Source organism: Branchiostoma belcheri, unplaced genomic scaffold (genome assembly GCF_001625305.1).
Source record: "Branchiostoma belcheri isolate BF01 breed outbred unplaced genomic scaffold, Haploidv18h27 scaffold417, whole genome shotgun sequence".
Lineage (NCBI taxonomy): Eukaryota > Metazoa > Chordata > Leptocardii > Amphioxiformes > Branchiostomatidae > Branchiostoma > Branchiostoma belcheri.
Window position 1 is genome coordinate 51,589 of NW_017804040.1, and position 17,852 is coordinate 69,440.

A 17,852-nucleotide genomic window follows, 5' to 3' on the forward strand; every position below is an offset into this window, starting at 1 on the left:
AGTCTGGTACAGTGTTCTCACATTCCATGTTCCAATTTTCGTTTCCCCCTTGGCACTCGGAAACTGGCACATCGGGTCTCTAACTTCCTTGCGGCTTTCATTAGAGGCCGTCACTGTGGATTCTAGTCCACTGCCATCTTCCTTGCGCCGATCCCTCTGGTTTCCACTTGCTGTTTCTGTAGCAGGTTTATGTTTTACTGGGTTGGGGTGCTAACCCAACGCCAAACTCCCTCTATCGAGGGAGGTACAGGTCGGAACTGCTAATTAGTACCTCCCTGGTGTCGTAAGCCCCCCGAAGGTTACAGGTCTCCCATGCACCAGACCCAGGCAGGACACCAAGTCGGAACAAGCTGCTACACCTCGACAAGGTTACACAGTTCCTTATCCTGGTGGGGTGAGGGCCCCCAGGATCGTAGCAGATTTTACCGGTTGTGAAAAAACAAAATCTCAATCAATATCCTATGCACTTTTTATACTTCATAGCAACACAGGCAAGACATATAATAATAATAATAATGATAATAAAATTCTTTATTGCATAGTTTGATTTTTCTTCCAAGGTTTTGAAAGTCCTTCTGCTACCTTCCGCGATGCACTGCTCTTAAGAACTCAATTATCTGCCCATTGTACCAACGTAATAAAATTATTCACAGAGGATATACAGTAGTCCAAAGTCTGATCTTTTGCCATTCTACTTCACAATGTTGAAACAGGTGGCCCACTTTCCAACATCACCCACCTCCACTGCCGCTGTGACCACCTGACCAAGTTTGCCGGGTTCGTCCCGCCCAATCCTATCGACTTCACGCCGAGTGGAAACTTCTTCGAGAACCCGATAGGACTCATCGCAGTCCTGACTGTGTTTGGTCTGTTCCTGCTCGGATATCTGATGGCAAGAAAGGCAGACAGACTGGACCTGACAAAGGTTATAAAGTATAAATTTATAAATTTCATAAAGCAGGCAAACCTGTACAAGTAACTACCTTTACTTAAGGACCATCTAGCCAATGTAACAATGTTTCGATGGTGCCTTAGATATTTTTCCCATTGACACAAGCATTCAGGATCCTGTTCAAAGTGCTCAGCTGTTCACATATACCAGAATTTATTAGTCCTCAGAGTGATCTTCTTAGGCAGTTTCTGCTCACTGTGACTCTTCCGGTCAAATTATTTTTCTTAATTTGAAAGAATAATGTATAATTGTTATGACCGTCAATGTCTTCGAAGTAGTGATACCATGATGATCACGATAATTTAATCATTGGTCATTAAAATCATTGAAATAGAAAGGCCGTTGACCATAACAGAAAGGCCGTTGAGAGATGTGTTTATCATCTCATAGTTTTCGTAACTTTTTTATTTATATCTTCTTATCTCGCCATGTAGGTGGGTGTGACCACACCAATCAGTCACACGTTAAACCCTGACCCTGACTACTGTTACATAATCACTGTCTACACTGGCTTTCGCCTGGACGCCGGCACTACGGCACAGGTATGGTGCTTTATGGTACTTTGAAATAAGAAAACATACAAGAAAGCATCATTGATAATGCATGTTAAATTAGTCAAGATGTAGTGTTTGCCAAAGAGCCTTACAGGCATCAGGGTTTTTTTGCTTGAACATATGACTGCATTGGAATAGGAATTCTGACTGCATGGGAAATATACAGAATCAGGGAGAATATATATACTTATAAGAAGTTGATTAAGATTTCTCAAAAGATGTCCAATGTAATGTCTCCCAGTGTAAAGCATTCCTTCTTTTGTAGTATGTATCTATAAACTGCGCTCGAACCTGGGATTGCAGTCTTACAGAACTCTCAAATACACTTATTTCCATAGTATTGGATATAGTTAACCCAGCAGATGAATGTCCATGTTGACCACAGGTTTCCATCACGGTGTTCGGCTTCCGTGATGAGAGCCAGCCTCTGGCCCTGCAGGACGCCCGCCGTCAGCTGTTCCAGGGCGGCAGTGTGGACTCCTTCCTGGTGTCTTGTGAGAACCCCCTGGGACCGCTCACACACATCCACGTGTGGCACGACAACACCGGCCCCAGTCCAGCATGGTGAGCTGTCAACTTTAATCTAAGGAATTATCCTAATTCAAAATATAATGTTAATGATTACACGTTCACTTTTTGTATTTGTACATTAAGATTTCCTTCTGATTCATACCAACTCGTATCGTTTTCGTTATCGCATTCTTCAGATATCTTGACTTCCTACACATTGCCTTTAAATTGTGTTTTTTATGTTTAAATTCTATGCATGTTCTTGAGGCTTTTATAAGCATTTTCGCTTTTTCCCTCCTTAAACCAAATTAATATGAAGTTAAACTCAAACAATTAGTAAAATGGGAGAACGCAGCTATTGTTTTGATCATGAGAGAAATTTCTTAGAATCCATCTAAACTTTCCACACTATGAAAACAGACTTATTTAATTAGACCTGCAGTGCTTTGCATGCAACAGTTGGTGTTTTTTTACAAGATTATACGTATAACATAATCTTTACAGCATTTTCACATGATACACTGTCACATATGATAATGTGTCGAATCATGTCACAAATGTTATTAGTCTTAAGGTTAGTGTAATCAAAGAAGGTTCTTAGACACATTCTTATCTTTGCAGGTACCTGAATAAGGTGGTGATTCAACATCTGAGCTCAGGACAGCTTGACTACTTCATCTGCAACAAGTATGCAGTATTTACATAAAATTATTATATACTAGTACATGATTTTATAATAACGGTGCAAGATGGTATTGTAGTTCGGGTTTAAATCCGAAGGTTCTGGGTCCAATTCCCTGAAAGGCCTCATTATTGCGTCCTTGGGGAAGACCACGCCTATTTGCCCACTTGACTCAGTTGGCAATGAGTACCTAGCTTCTGCTAGGGATGTCCTCTCGGATAGGACGTAAAGCCGGAGGTCCCATATTCAGGGAGAGCCATACGTTAAGTACGCCAAAAAACAGTTACTCAAGCAACTGATTTTGGAAACGTCAGACGTTTCAGCTAGTATCCACTAGATTTCGTCAGCGACTCTAGCTGAAACGTCTGACATTTTCAAAATCATATCCAGTTGCTTGAGTAACTACTTTTTGGCGTATCGTATTACCTATATGTCTAACCTTCATCGTCACACATTAAGTACGTTAAAAGCAGGGGTCATTCCCTGTGTAAGTGGTTCAAACCTTACAGTCTGGTCTCATTTGTGACGTATTGAAGAGGTGATATGTCAATGTTGTTATGTCAATCCTTTCATAAATCTATGACACCATTAAATCTATGACCTGTGGCGAAAATCTATGACACCATTTCTAACACAAAGTCGTCTCCTGAATTAAGATGTATAACATTCTGGGTAAGATTTGCACGTGCAGTACTTATTCCTTAATTCGTGAGCAGAATTATAAACTTCAATCCAAATTTGGCTATCAAGTCTGAATTGGAACATTGAGTACAGTAAACTAATATGTGTTTTGGGCGGCATTTGATTTTCCATCTGGAGTGGAAAGAAGGTTTATGCAATGTCTATAGTTCATGATTCACACAGTACTGTAGCACAAAAGCACATATAATTTGTAGCGGAGAGCAAAAACTGTGAAAATAAAACCACCACTACTATTTCAAGTTCTACAGTAAGTTAGTGTGATTCGCCTTTTTGTGCCGTTTCTTTAGGTGGCTAGCTCTAGATGAAGATGACGGAAAAATCGACCGCATGGTCTTTGTAGCGTCACCAGAGGAGATGGCAGCACTCTCCAACCTGATCACTGAAAGGGCTGCAAAGTAAGACTGCATCATTATTTATTTATTTATTTATTTATTTATTTATTTATTTATTTATTTATTTATTTATTTATTTATTTATTTATTTATTTATTTATTTATTTATTTATTTATTTATTTATTTATTTATTTATTTATTTATTTATTCGGCTGTAAAAAAGACAATTTACATCACTATTCAATTCAATTCAAGATTTATTGCACAGAAATCGTAGAGGATAAAATGTATCATAATATAATGGCAAATAAATAAAATAGCAGTTCTAACAACAAGTCTATGGTAATCCGTATGATAGATGGTAAACAGTTCTATACGGTAAGACATGTCTAATGCATACTACTATTGCCTTCTATCTATAGAAAACAGGGCTTACATAATGTAAAAATATGATCAGAATTGAGGATCCGAAACATTGTGCACATTAAACGTTTGTGTCTGAAACAACACAACCTCATTTGCATTGAGCGTTAGATATGTACACGTATGCCTGGCCAAGGTAGAAGGCACTCACATTGACAAGAGAAGGCCTAGAGCACGTTGAAGACTCGCTTTGTTTCTTAGAAGGAGGCTGCCCCATTCTTGATCAAACCTATCAGCCCAGTCTTATGCAACTTGTATTTTCTGTACAAAACTGGTACTCCTTGCAGTGGATTACTCTTCAAGCAAAACAGAATTTGCTGTGCCTACACTCAGATCCTACTGTTTACGCATTCGCAGAGACTTCCATGACGGCCATTTGTTCTACTCCGTGGTTGGTCGTCCCGCCCGCAGTACCTTCACCCGCACCCAGCGGCTGTCCTGCTGCCTGTCCACGGTGTACAGCACCATGCTGGCCAACATCATGTTCTTTGGGCAGGGGGACAACTTCGACCCGCCGCAGCCCGTCCGCATCATGGGCGTGGAAATAGATCCTCCAATCTCCCTACCACAGGTTTGTCTATACCGTAAATCATTTTGATATTGTCCATTGTACACAACTAGATCGTTCTTTACCTTGTGTCCGGCTGAATGTAAAACTCAGACAAAGGTTGCCTTCGGTTTTCGAGAAGTGTATAGTAATCCATCTTGTCGAAAAAAAGTTGATTTGGTTATCATGTTGTACCTACTTAGCAATCAAAATTTTGCAGAACAGACTAATCTTAACATGTAAACATATAAACATCCTTCATGTACTTCCTGTACGTCTATGTAGTTACATCTTGCCATTTGTTCAAGGTGATCTTTGACATTATTTTTTACCTGTATGAAGCTACTTGCCAACTCTTGATTCTGATATATTATGTGGGGAGGTGGCTAAATGCTACCAAAAGTACATTTTATGGTTGGGTAACAAGATTGTAGCTCGTAGTTCCAGACTACATAGTTTTCTAATGTCTGAACCTATAACCTATAACCATTGCTTATTTTGTTTTCCTCAGATCATGATCGCAATTCAGAGTGCGGTCATCATCTTTCCCATCAATGCGCTGATTGTGCTGCTGTACAGAAACGCTGTTCCGAAATCAGGCAGCACACTACTGAGAAAACATGCTGACACAACAGGTTAACAAGGAGATTTTATATGAGACCACACACCAGCTTGGATTTATTCCTGTAGAGCACTGCTTTCTTTGAGTGTTGTAAAATTTGGCAGCATAGTAGCTTGTCTGTATGCATGTGAATTGAGTTTTATAACAAATATGTATGAGTACATTTTAGTCTATTTGTTGGTAAAAGCTGCTGTTAACTAAAGTGAAATATCCACGTGACAAAATCTTCTCCATCAAGATGAAGAAATAACCTTGATTTCATCTTTTTAACTCAAATTGGTCCTTGCAGACATCAAAGCCCAAGACTCTCAAAAATTAAAAAGATGCCATCTGCCGTGGTGGGCAGCAACTGTGGGTGAGTACGGAAATATCACTGCTCGCATATTTGTAGAACTTTAGGCAACCCTAATCTATTTGACATATTAACTGGTAAGAGTCAGTAGATGAAAGCATATTCAGCGAGAGTTGTAGATGAAAACATAGGAATGGGAAGCAAACTTGGCTCAGTGACTTATAGTATTCACCGCCTAAAACTACATGGACTCTCTAAACCAACTCAATGAAAGTATTAGGCTTTCCCCTCAGACCCTTCCTGTTGATATTACACAGCAGCAGCGTCTTTTTTTAATGAACTGGTGTGGTGTTATTATGTGCTTTTACTTTGATTTGACTTTGGATGAATATTTTTATACTTGTAGATCAGAAATATCTCTTGATTCTTGAATAGTTTTATATTTCATTTCCAAACTGAGACAAGATGATCCAAACATTATAATGTAACTCCTGCACTGTTGTCAATATGTAGTTGTAGATGTAGAGTTTAGTCTTGTAGCTAGTAATAGTTACCATATATTGTAATGTATTGTAACTCATTGATTGTCGAACAAGATATGTCATTCATTCAACATTTAATCAACCATTCATTCATTCATTCGTTCGTTCGTTCGTTCATTGTTTTCAGCCGGACTGCTGGCATTCGCTGTCAGCTTTGTGGCCGCGTACTTCACGGTCCTGTACACGCTGAACTTCGGACGTGAGAAGGCGGAGGCGTGGTTTGCTGCCTTCATCACGTCCTTCCTGACAGACCTGATCCTGATCCAGCCTGTCAAGGTGCTGGCTCTCGCTGCCATCCTGGGATTTCTAATCCGGGTAATGATGTTTCTTTTTACTCTATAACATACGGTCTTTTTTGTTATGATCAAGATTGAACTGTGATTTCAAACACAACAAAAATTGGACTCACGCAAATGTTTGACTGTACAACTCCAGTCTTTGTCAAGGTAATGAGCAATCCACCGCTTCCGTGACGAAAAAAAAAAAAGTGTAAACGATGTGCTTCTTGGGCCTCGCGATAAGTGGAGAGATTCCATTGCTTCCGTACACAGTCAGTTCTCCTAATCACCTCTTGTCACGAGGTTTTGGATATCTAAGTAATTAGTTAGTCAATTTTGGCCTTCCCATCCTTCTTCAGGCCACATACTGCTGGTGAGGACTTCACTGCTCTCAAGTCAGGGAATGAAACACTACGCCACAAGTGTAATGCCTGCACGTCTGGCGAAGTTCTCGTTAGAGCTTTTGACAATTTTTCTTGTGTGTTTGTCTCAGAAACCAGCAACAGACGACGACCCGCCGCCCACAGAAGCGGCCGGCGATGAAGAGTACCTACAGGTGGTGGCTGAGCAGGTGAGTGCGGAGCCTTCAAATGTCTAATAGGCAAGATGGTTTGTTCTTATGTAGACTTAAAATCTAAACCTTCTGGGTTCAATGCGTTGATCTATGGAATGTACCTTATCCTATTTCCTCTTTTGACTTCCTCATCGATGTGCCAGAGATGATATTCAGGGAGAGCCACACCTTCACGATCCTACTGCACAAAAAGAATAAAATTGCACCCCGGTGTAAATAGATCAAACAGCCCTGGATTACACAGCTTGTACCTACTGTACAAAACTGATGTTTTACACCTTAAGGTGGTTTACCGGTTACCAAAGTGGGAATCATTGGGACTCCAGATGCATGTTTGACAAGCCTACTGTTTTTTTTCCATACTGTAATATTCTGAAACATCAGGCTGAAACAATAGTTTGGGAGCCACATGAATGAGGTAGTTAGTACTAGTACATCTGTCCTTTTGCTTACAACACCGGCTTCACAGGCATGTCACAGTACGTAAAACCCTTTGACGGAACACATGTACACCAGCTTTGCAGGCATGTAGCGTGCCACCGTTGCGCGATCGGTAACGCAATCCCGCTGGTTGGCCAATGACGCCATGTACCGTGTACCCGTGGGCGCAGTTTGATCCCAGGTTCGGCTCACCTCAAACATGCTGTGGGGGATAGCCGCCGCAAGCGCAAAACCTCTGCACATAATAGAACCCAACACATTTATCAAGAAGAGTAGGGGTGACCTGGTGTGGTTGGCTATAAAACGCGAGCTGTGTTTGGTGAACATGATTACTTGCATTTGATTGACAAGGATTTTAGATATGGGATTTATTATATTGGACTTTGTAGTCATTGCTGTGCCTGATATTTTCCTGGGCTGGAGTAAATGGACCAGTTGGTAGGTCTATGAATTTGTTTGTCCTTTGACAGCCTGCTGCTGAAGTCACTACCAGAAGCTCCCCTTCTGCCGAAGACCTGGCCAGAGACAGAGCTTGCCGCATCAGGAGGAAGAGATGCCGCCACATCCTGCGGGAGATCGTGGTGTACGGCCTGTTCCTGTCCGTCCTGATGGTGACGTCTTACACAGAGAGGAGCAACCTGGCCTTCTACATGAACAACTCCATCAGGAGAGCTCTGGAGGGCGCTGACACATTCTTAAAGGTTGGTAAAAGTCTTCCTTTTCTACTGCATGTACAGTAGTATCTGGTTTTCATTTACGAGTGTTGCTCACATGGTGTCAACGCGCTGCTTTTCATGCCATTTGAAAATCTATCACAGTAATTTATTTGCCTTTCCCTTCTATCTACGTGAGGCATCAGTATGTAATGTCACGGTACTTTTGTCTTCTGCCAATTGTTAGTTCGTCTGGCCTGTTCTTTGCAGTGTCTCTACATACATATTCAGCCTGCACGTTATGGTCTCTATTGCATAAATAACTTTATTACACAGACAATATGTGGTACTCAGTTATAAATCTAAAATTGATCATGTTACATAAAAATGTTACAGTTGTGACTAATAAATAAAAAAACAAATATTACTTGCATGAAAATATGTTGATAAACCAGCATAGGTAAGTCATCTAGCACTAAATCTGTGTTATAAACCAATGCGTGGCAAACAACAGTTTTTGTTTTCAAAAGCACTTGTTCAGCATGCAGTTGGTGTTACAGAGTTGCCATTGCCTTAAAAGCATGCCTACCCGCCAAAGTGCCCAGACAGGCAAGGCTCTCTAGTGTTATTTCAATGTCCTATCTGATATGATATTTCCACCACTCTGATGATTTGTGATCTTGTGGCTACTTTGTCCCAGATATCTGACCCTGCGTCCTACTGGACATGGCTGGAGCAGGACGTCCTGCCTGCTGTCCACAGCCCAGCCTGGTACAACGGGAGGCCGTGTGAGGAAAACCTGACTCTGTCTGAACACCTCACACACGCCATCTCCCCCTTACAACTACGACAAATCCGCACCACACAAGGTTAGGGCCTGCATACCTTCATGTCTGGTTTCCTAAGTGATTTGACTTGGAAATGTGACTCTTGAACTAACAGTAAACTCAAAAACTAAGTTTAGGGGGAACAAAAAGCTCAGTGCTTCAATTTTACTCATTTCTTAAAATNCGCCACAAGTGTAATGCCTGCACGTCTGGCGAAGTTCTCGTTAGAGATTTTGACAAATTTTCTTGTGTGTTTGTCTCAGAAACCAGCAACAGACGACGACCCGCCGCCCACAGAAGCGGCCGGCGATGAAGAGTACCTACAGGTGAGTGTGGAGCCTTCAAATTTCTACTAGGCAAGGTGGTTTGTTCTTATGTAGACTTAAAATCTAAACATTCTGGGTTCAACGTTCCTATATCCTCACTTGACTTAGGGACGTCCTCATCGATGCGCCAGAGACGATATTTAGGGCGAGTCACACCTGGAGCAACCTGTAAGATCCTACTTATTGAAAAAGAGTAAAGCGCACTCCGGTGCAAATAGATCAAACAGTCCGGGATTACATAGCTTTTAATTACTGTACAAACTGATGTTTACACCTTTAATGTTGGTTTACCGATTACCAAAGTGGCAATCATTGAGGACCCCAAATGCATGTTGGACAAGCCTACTGGTATCTTTATATACTGTAATATTCTGAAACATCAGGCTGAATCAATAGTTTGGGAGCCACATGAATGAGGTAGTTAGACCTAGTATATCTGTCCTTTTGCTTACAACACCAGCTTCACAGGCATGTCGCAGTATCTGTGCAGGCATGCAGCGTGCCACCGTCGCGCTTCGATAACGCAATCCGGCTGGTTGGCTAATGCGGTCAAGTACCCGTGGGCCCGTGGGGGAGAGTTTGATCCCAAGGTCGGCTCACCTCAGACATGCTGTGAGGGATTGCCGCCGCAAGCGCCAAGCCTCTGCACGTGAACCCACAAACAATAGAACCCAACACATTTATCAAGAAGAGTAGGGGTGACCTGGTGTGGTTGGCTATAAAACGCGAGCTGTGTTTGGTAAACATGATTACCTGCATTGATTGACAAGGATTTTAGATATGGGATTGATTATATTGGAATTTGTCATTACTGTGCCTGATCTTTTCCTGGGCTGGAGTAAAGGGACTCACTAGTTGAGTGGTCTACAAATGTGTTTGTCCTTTGACAGCCTGCTGCTGAAGTCAATACCAGAAGCCCCCCTTCTGCCGAAGACCTGGCCAGAGACAGAGCTTGCCGCATCAGGAGGAAGAGATGCCGCCACATCCTGCGGGAGATGGTGGTGTACGGCCTGTTCCTGTCCGTCCTGATGGTGACGTCTTACACAGAGAGGAGCAACCTGGCCTTCTACATGAACAACTCCATCAGGAGAGCTCTGGAGGGCGCTGACACATTCTTAAAGGTTGGTAAAAGTCTTCCTTTTCTACTGCATGTACAGTAGTATCTGGTTTTCATTTACGAGTGTTGCTCACATGGTGTCAACGCGCTGCTTTTCATGCCATTTGAAAATCTATCACAGTAATTTATTTGCCTTTCCCTTCTATCTACGTGAGGCATCAGTATGTAATGTCACGGTACTTTTGTCTTCTGCCAATTGTTAGTTCGTCTGGCCTGTTCTTTGCAGTGTCTCTACATACATATTCAGCCTGCACGTTATGGTCTCTATTGCATAAATAACTTTATTACACAGACAATATGTGGTACTCAGTTATAAATCTAAAATTGATCATGTTACATAAAAATGTTACAGTTGTGACTAATAAATAAAAAAACAAATATTACTTGCATGAAAATATGTTGATAAACCAGCATAGGTAAGTCATCTAGCACTAAATCTGTGTTATAAACCAATGCGTGGCAAACAACAGTTTTTGTTTTCAAAAGCACTTGTTCAGCATGCAGTTGATGTTACAGAGTTGCCATTGCCTTAAAAGCATGCCTACCTGCCAAAGTGCCCAGGCAGGCAAGGCCCTCTAGTGTTATTCCAATGTCCTATCTGATATGATATTTCCACCACTCTGATGATTTGTGATCTTGTGGCTACTTTGTCCCAGATATCTGACCCTGCGTCCTACTGGACATGGCTGGAGCAGGACGTCCTGCCTGCTGTCCACAGCCCAGCCTGGTACAACGGGAGGCCGTGTGAGGAAAACCTGACTCTGTCTGAACACCTCACACACGCCATCTCCCCCTTACAACTACGACAGATCCGCACCACACAAGGTTAGGGTCTTCCTGCATACCTTCATGTCTGGTTTCCTAAGTGATTTGACTTGGAAATGTGACTCTTGAACTAACAGTAAACTCAAAAACTAAGTTTGGGGGAACAAAAAGCTCAGTGCTTCAATTTTACTCATTTCTTAAAATAGTCTTACTTTTCTTTTCATTTACTTGTAGCTTAGTCTGAAGCTGGAAGCTGTGCTAAGTTTTGCAAGTCAGAAAAATTCCATGCAGAGCTACACAATGGTTAGGTATACTAAGTCATGTTTAAATGAGTCGCTGTGTAGTTAAACCTGCTCAAGAAGCCCAATCATGATCAGCAAACAATGCTAAAGGTGTCGTCTTGGACAGGTGGTCTTCTTGTGTAGGTTCTTGGGAAAAAATAGTGACCTGGAAAAGGTTGTTATGGCGAGGCGGCTCGAAGAGGTGGCCAATTGGGCAGCTTTGACTGTACCTTTTTTTTGTCTCAATGATCTGAGAAATACATTGTACAGTTTAATGTATTTATTTATTTTATATGTACAATTGCTATATATATAGCTGACAGACATTTCAGTCAATCTTGATCCAGGGTGTCTACTGGGCTCGCTTCTTATTCTTGTAGTTGTTCAACTGAATACAGATGCTGTGTCTGTGTCACACTTCATTCTGATCCGTATATTCTATACAGAACAAGACTGCACTGTTCCGGACGCCATGGCTCACGTCGCAGCCAGCTGTCTGGATGAGTACACTGCAAGTAAACTGGACACAGCCAGCTACAGTGGCAACTGGGGCGTGGCAAGGAACGACACAGATCATGACAACAGTACTGACAACAGGACCATCACGTCCCCATGGGACTACACGTATGGGGACATTAGTAATGGTTAGTCAGTAATTAGCACGATTGTTATGATGTAATTGTATACTGTTTTACGCCAAACCAATAAATAGACTCAGATTTTTCATACAGTGACCATTTAAGAAAACACAGGATTCTTAATGCTAAGGAGATGATCAGAAAAACTAACCGAAATTCCTGCTGGCTCTTATGCTGAGTCAAGTGATCACTAGTAAATGTACAGGCTGTACATGTTTGTGTACAACTGCAAGTGTACTGCAAGGATGTGATGACGTCTCATGCCTGCACGTACCAAGAACATAGCCTTTTAATACGTTTTAGGGCATAGCACATGTGTTCATCTGAAACACATCCTGTAGAGCTTTATTTCATGAACTGTGAATACCATCTGGCAAACCTACCTGGAAGGCAATTCGTCGATACTATCCTATGCCAAGTGATTGCAATGTCCCATTACTTATTGTGTTATCCAGAACACATAAATGTACATGTATCGCATAGTCTGTTGTTCCTGGCCAATACCGACTGACTGGTTTATTTAATACCCATACACTCACCACGTGGTTTCGAATGGCCAAGTGGCTATAGCACATACGACATAGAGAGGTAAAAATGTTCAATCCCTGGTGTTACTGGCTAGACATTGTTTCCTTGGGAAAGGCACTTTTCACGGCTTTTCTCACTCCACCCAGGTGTAAATTCGTTATCCGACTTTGGTTGGGGAGTTAAAAAGGGTGAAAGAGGAGGGAGGGTGAAAGAGAAGGGAGGGTGAAAGAGGAGGGAGGGTGAAAGAGGGGGCTCCAACGTCTAATATCGCCTAAAAAGGCTGTATGGAACGTACCTATATCTTTCTGTAAGTTTACATTCATCTCCCCAGGTTTCCTCTACGTTGGGGAGCACGGTGTGTACCCTGGAAGTGGTTACATCGCCGTCCTGGGCAGGACGCTGAACGACAGCCTGCAGACCCTGGCTCATCTCCGCTCCAACAACTGGCTGGACAACCGGACCCGGGCGGTCTTCACGGAGGCGGTTCTCTACAACCCTCACGCCAACCTCTTCGCTGTGGTCACCATGACGACAGAGTTCCACGTCACCGGGAGTGTCTCCATGGCAACAGAGCTGGTGATCTTCAGGATCCACCATGAAGGCCAGGTCCTGCTGCTGGGCCTGCGGATGGTCCTGATCATCTTTCTGCTCTTCAGCCTGGTCAGGGAAGGTGTGTGTTATAATTGTAAATCTTTCAACATCCAGGTGACTGTTTACATTCTTGAGAAGGCATTGAAGGCCTTGTCTTTGAGCCTTTTGTTTATTATTAATAGATGGGTAAGTACTCCGACAGTACTCACTACATGATGGCGGTTGACATGATGGCCTTACTCCTGAACTAGGAGAACACCTACTTTATACTATTCATGAAGGGCCGTAGTAAGTGCATAGATGTGAGTGGATGCTACTGTGACTGTCGTATGTCTGGTAACATGGAACTTGTAAAGTGCATAATGACTTGTTGCCTTTTATCTCTACCTGTAAGTTCCTTCTAATTGTGTTAAGCATTTTCATTCTTCTATCCAGTCTTGAGGTTCAACACACACGTATTTGCTTACCTGACGGACCCCTGGAGCTGGCTAGAGATGCTCATCATCTCCACAGGTATGGCCACGATGGGGCTGTACTTTCGGGTCCAGAGCATGACAGATGAGGTCTCCGGACTCCTGAAGGAGGGACATGTCCTGTTCCACCTGTACCACACAGCCGCCATGTGGTACCAGGTGTACACGTACCTGCTCGGCGTGCTCACCTGCTTCACCTTAGTCAAGTTCATCCGTCTTCTCAAGTTCAACAAGCACGTCAACGCGCTCCTGTACACCATGAAGAAGACAGCGAAGCCTCTTACCAGCTTCTTTGTCACATCAGGCATCATCTTCACAGCATTCGCACTGGCAGCTCACCTCATCTTGGGTATCACCATCCTGGGGTACAGCAGCTTGATGCGCACCTACACCAGCCTTTTCAACATGATGCTGGGCTCGTTTCAGTTCGCCGTTTTGGAAGAGAGCTCCCCCGTCTTTGGCCCCGCCATCTTCCTGTCCTTTCAGTTCACCGCGCAGTTCATCCTCCTGTCCATGTTCATGACTATCATCATGGGCGTGTACATGGAGGTGAAGGACAGTGACCCCGAGGACGTGGGGATGATGGCGTTCCTGTGGGAGGAGGTGTGTGGGGTGGCGCACAAGATCAAAGCCGCCGCAAACAGGTCTAAACCCCAGCGGCAGCAGCCGGCAGCCAGGGAAGATCACTTCACTCAGCTGGACCTGGTGATGCACGGGCTGTTAGAGGAGCTGGACAGGGATGAGAAATTTAGACGAGAGAGACGCAGAGAAGAAAGGCGCAGAGAACAGAGACAAAGGCAAGAGAGGGACAGAATGGTCCGGTACTCTGAAAACTGGTTGTTTGCGTAAAACATTGTGAAGTCATTTAGTGTACATGTTGGTCCAGAAGCCTAGAAGAAAATAATAAATTCTATTTGTAGTAAAGTAAATATTTTATCTAACCATGCTTTGGATATCAACATAATGCAATCTATGTGGACTTGACAGTAATATAAAACAAAATACCAAATTGTATAAAAATTATATTTTCAATTTCTGTTAATCAGGCCAAAGAAAGCTCCCAAACAAGCTTACTGTACCAGGCAGAAAAGAGCTTAAGGAAGGGTTAGAAAAATTCTTTAAAAAAGGGTTTTAAATTAAGAATGCAATAAAATTAGAAATCAATGTATCATAACCAGATATGACAAATGTATCATAAACAGATACTATTTTATGACACCAGATATGACAAATGTATCATAACCAGATATGACAAACGTATCATAACCAGATATGACAAATGTATCATACACCAGATATGACAAATGTATCATAAATAGATACTACTTTATGACACCAGATATGACAAATGTATCATAACCAGATATGACAAATGTATCATAACCAGATATCACAAACGTATCATAACCAGATATGACAAATGTATCATAAACAGATACTATTTTATGACACCAGATATGACAAATGTATCATAAGAAGATACTATTTTATGACACCAGATATGACAAACCTATCATAACCAGATATGACAAATGTATCATAACCAGATATGACAAATGTATCATAACCAGATATGACAAACGTATCATAACCAGATGTGACAAATGTATCATAACCAGATGCATTTTATGACACCAGATATGACAAATGTATCATAACCAGATACTATTTTATGACACCAGATATGACAAACGTATCATAACCAGATATGACAAATGTATCATAAACAGATACTATTTTATGACACCAGATATGACAAATGTATCATAAGAAGATACTATTTTATGACACCAGATATGACAAACGTATCATAACCAGATATGACAAACGTAATCATAACCAGATATGACAAATGTATCATAACCAGATATGACAAATGTATCATAACCAGATGCTATTTTATGACACCGGATATGACAAATGTATCATAACCAGATACTATTTTATGACACCAGATATGACAAATCTATCATAACCAGATATGACAAACGTATCATAATCAGATATGACAAATGTATGATAACCAGATATGACAAATGTATCATAACCAGATGCTATTTTATGACACCAGATATGACAAATCTATCATAATCAGATATGACAAATGTATCATAACCAGACATGACAGTCACTCCAAAAACAATGCAGCAAACCTAGCTTTTAAACACCCTCTATGTTTTTAAACACCCTCTATGTTGTGGAAATGAGGGTAGAATTATGCTGCAGGTGACACCAAGATAGTTCCTGGCAGACAAAATACCCGACAATTAAGACAAATGATGATGACTAAGGTATGTTAACTTGAAGGTACTCATGGTGAATACTTGAATCGCAAAGTGTGCAATAGCTGACAGCCTAGAGGTCGGCACCGGATGGATTTAACGGACACAAACCAGGCTCATCTCATGGACAATGATTCACGGATCTGTAAATAGGTTTGTGCATGTCAGCATTTTGTGCATGGCTAGCTTAGTATCATATGGTAAGGAAAAGTAGCCCATCAACATGCATGTACTCTACCATACATGTAGTCACCTTGACATTCCGTTTCGCTGAACACTCTAAAAATTCTGGACACTGAACAAGGCTACTTCCTGAGAGAGGTAAAAGAGGCTATTTACATCGGGGTCTATCACCCTTCACTCAACCGCGACGGGGGGCGACATTTTTTACCAGATTTCTTTGACCAAGCGAGTATTCACGTCACACTTTAGAGAAGTCACGTGACAAATCTCACTCAAAGAGCAAATTGACTCGAAATCTCTAGGTTCGAACAATCCTTTGTGTACGAACAAAAGTTTGAAAATTTAGACATCAACACAGATGAAATTGCATGATAGCATGTGTTCACCATTTTACCTTTAGACAATTTTGTAACTTTGGCAAAATTTAATACTTCAGATATGTTGATGGGCTACTAGGTAAAAGTTCACATATGTATAGCTAGAGAAACTTAATATTGTTGTGCCTGAAATGTTACATGGTTGTGTCTCAGTATAAGTGTGTGTGTTTGTTTATGTATGTATGTATGTATGTATGTATGTATGTATGTATGTATTTATTTATGTATTTATGTATGCATGTGTATGTCTGTTCGACTGTACTACATGTTTGAATCTATGTGTGTGTGTGCATGTGAATGTCTGTTCATGTAGGTGTTTGAATCTGTGTGTGTGTTTGCATATGTATGTTTGTTCATGTACGTGTGTGAATCTCTCTCTCTCCTGTGTGTATGTGTATGCATGTCTGAGTCTGTTCATGTATGTGTTTGAATCTCTCTCTCTCTCTCTCTCTCTCTCTCTGTGTGTGTGTGTGTGTGTGTGTGTGTGTGTGTGTGTGTGTGTGTGTATGTTTGTTCATGTACGTGTTTGAATCTCTCTCTCTCCTGTGTGTATTTGTATGCATGTGTGAGTCTGTTCATTTATGTGTTTGAATCTCTCTCTGTGTGTGTGCGTTTGTGTGTGCATGTCTGTGTGCATCTATATACAAGTATAAATATTTAGAAGAAATATATTAATAGTATTACACTGTGTCCGTTTTGGTTCATAGCCAAGCCGCTTTACTGCTTTACTGCTTTGCATGAAATGTTTTATGAATAAAATTGATAAAATTTCAAAGGGCATTTGTCATCACTTGTGTGGAGACACTACTTCAGATAATGACCTGCATTGAGCACCTTTTTATTCTTCATCATTTCCGGCATACTTTAGTAACCCTTCCGTAATATCTACCATCACTCAACCTTTAACCTGTCCTATATTCAATATTTAGTGGATACTTCACTCTAGTGACCACTGGGGCCATATTCTTTACTTGTCAAAAATATTAATTCAACACACAACTTTTGTACTCTCCAAGTAGAGGTTGTGGTGGAATGATCGTTACATTTTTATAGATGGCCGTTTTTTTGTCCTGAACCCCACCAACCCGTCGGTGGCTACGGACCTTCTCTGCCTAATGGATACTGCCTGGCCAATTTGATACCGTCTTTTTGCCACCGACAGGGATCTCCTTGGAGATTACAACTTTTGTTGGTCATTACAAAATGCTCTCTACAGTTAATTGTAGTAATAATTAAAACTCCATAAAACCTGTTCACCCACACATCTAAACTGTGCATACCTGGGGTGCTGCACTAGAGATCTGTCAAACACACTGTTTTCAAAGCAGATATATGTAACCTGGCAGATGTTAAACGTTA

General features: G+C 41.5%; 1 protein-coding gene across 1 annotated transcript in view; it reads left to right on the forward strand.

Annotated features, from left to right (window-relative positions):
* The window catches only part of LOC109477966 (polycystic kidney disease protein 1-like 2), a 20,595-nt gene extending 6,095 nt beyond the window's left edge, over positions 1 to 14,500 (forward strand). The window contains exons 7-19 of the mRNA XM_019779420.1: positions 714 to 925; positions 1,387 to 1,494; positions 1,892 to 2,070; positions 3,688 to 3,795; positions 4,514 to 4,727; positions 5,215 to 5,338; positions 6,287 to 6,474; positions 6,931 to 7,008; positions 10,149 to 10,379; positions 11,032 to 11,200; positions 11,868 to 12,065; positions 12,919 to 13,257; positions 13,614 to 14,500. Coding sequence (XP_019634979.1) covers positions 714 to 925; positions 1,387 to 1,494; positions 1,892 to 2,070; positions 3,688 to 3,795; positions 4,514 to 4,727; positions 5,215 to 5,338; positions 6,287 to 6,474; positions 6,931 to 7,008; positions 10,149 to 10,379; positions 11,032 to 11,200; positions 11,868 to 12,065; positions 12,919 to 13,257; positions 13,614 to 14,500 — 3,035 coding nt within the window. The remainder of the gene's footprint in view (positions 1 to 713; positions 926 to 1,386; positions 1,495 to 1,891; positions 2,071 to 3,687; positions 3,796 to 4,513; positions 4,728 to 5,214; positions 5,339 to 6,286; positions 6,475 to 6,930; positions 7,009 to 10,148; positions 10,380 to 11,031; positions 11,201 to 11,867; positions 12,066 to 12,918; positions 13,258 to 13,613) is intronic.
* The last annotated feature ends 3,352 nt before the right edge of the window (positions 14,501 to 17,852 follow it).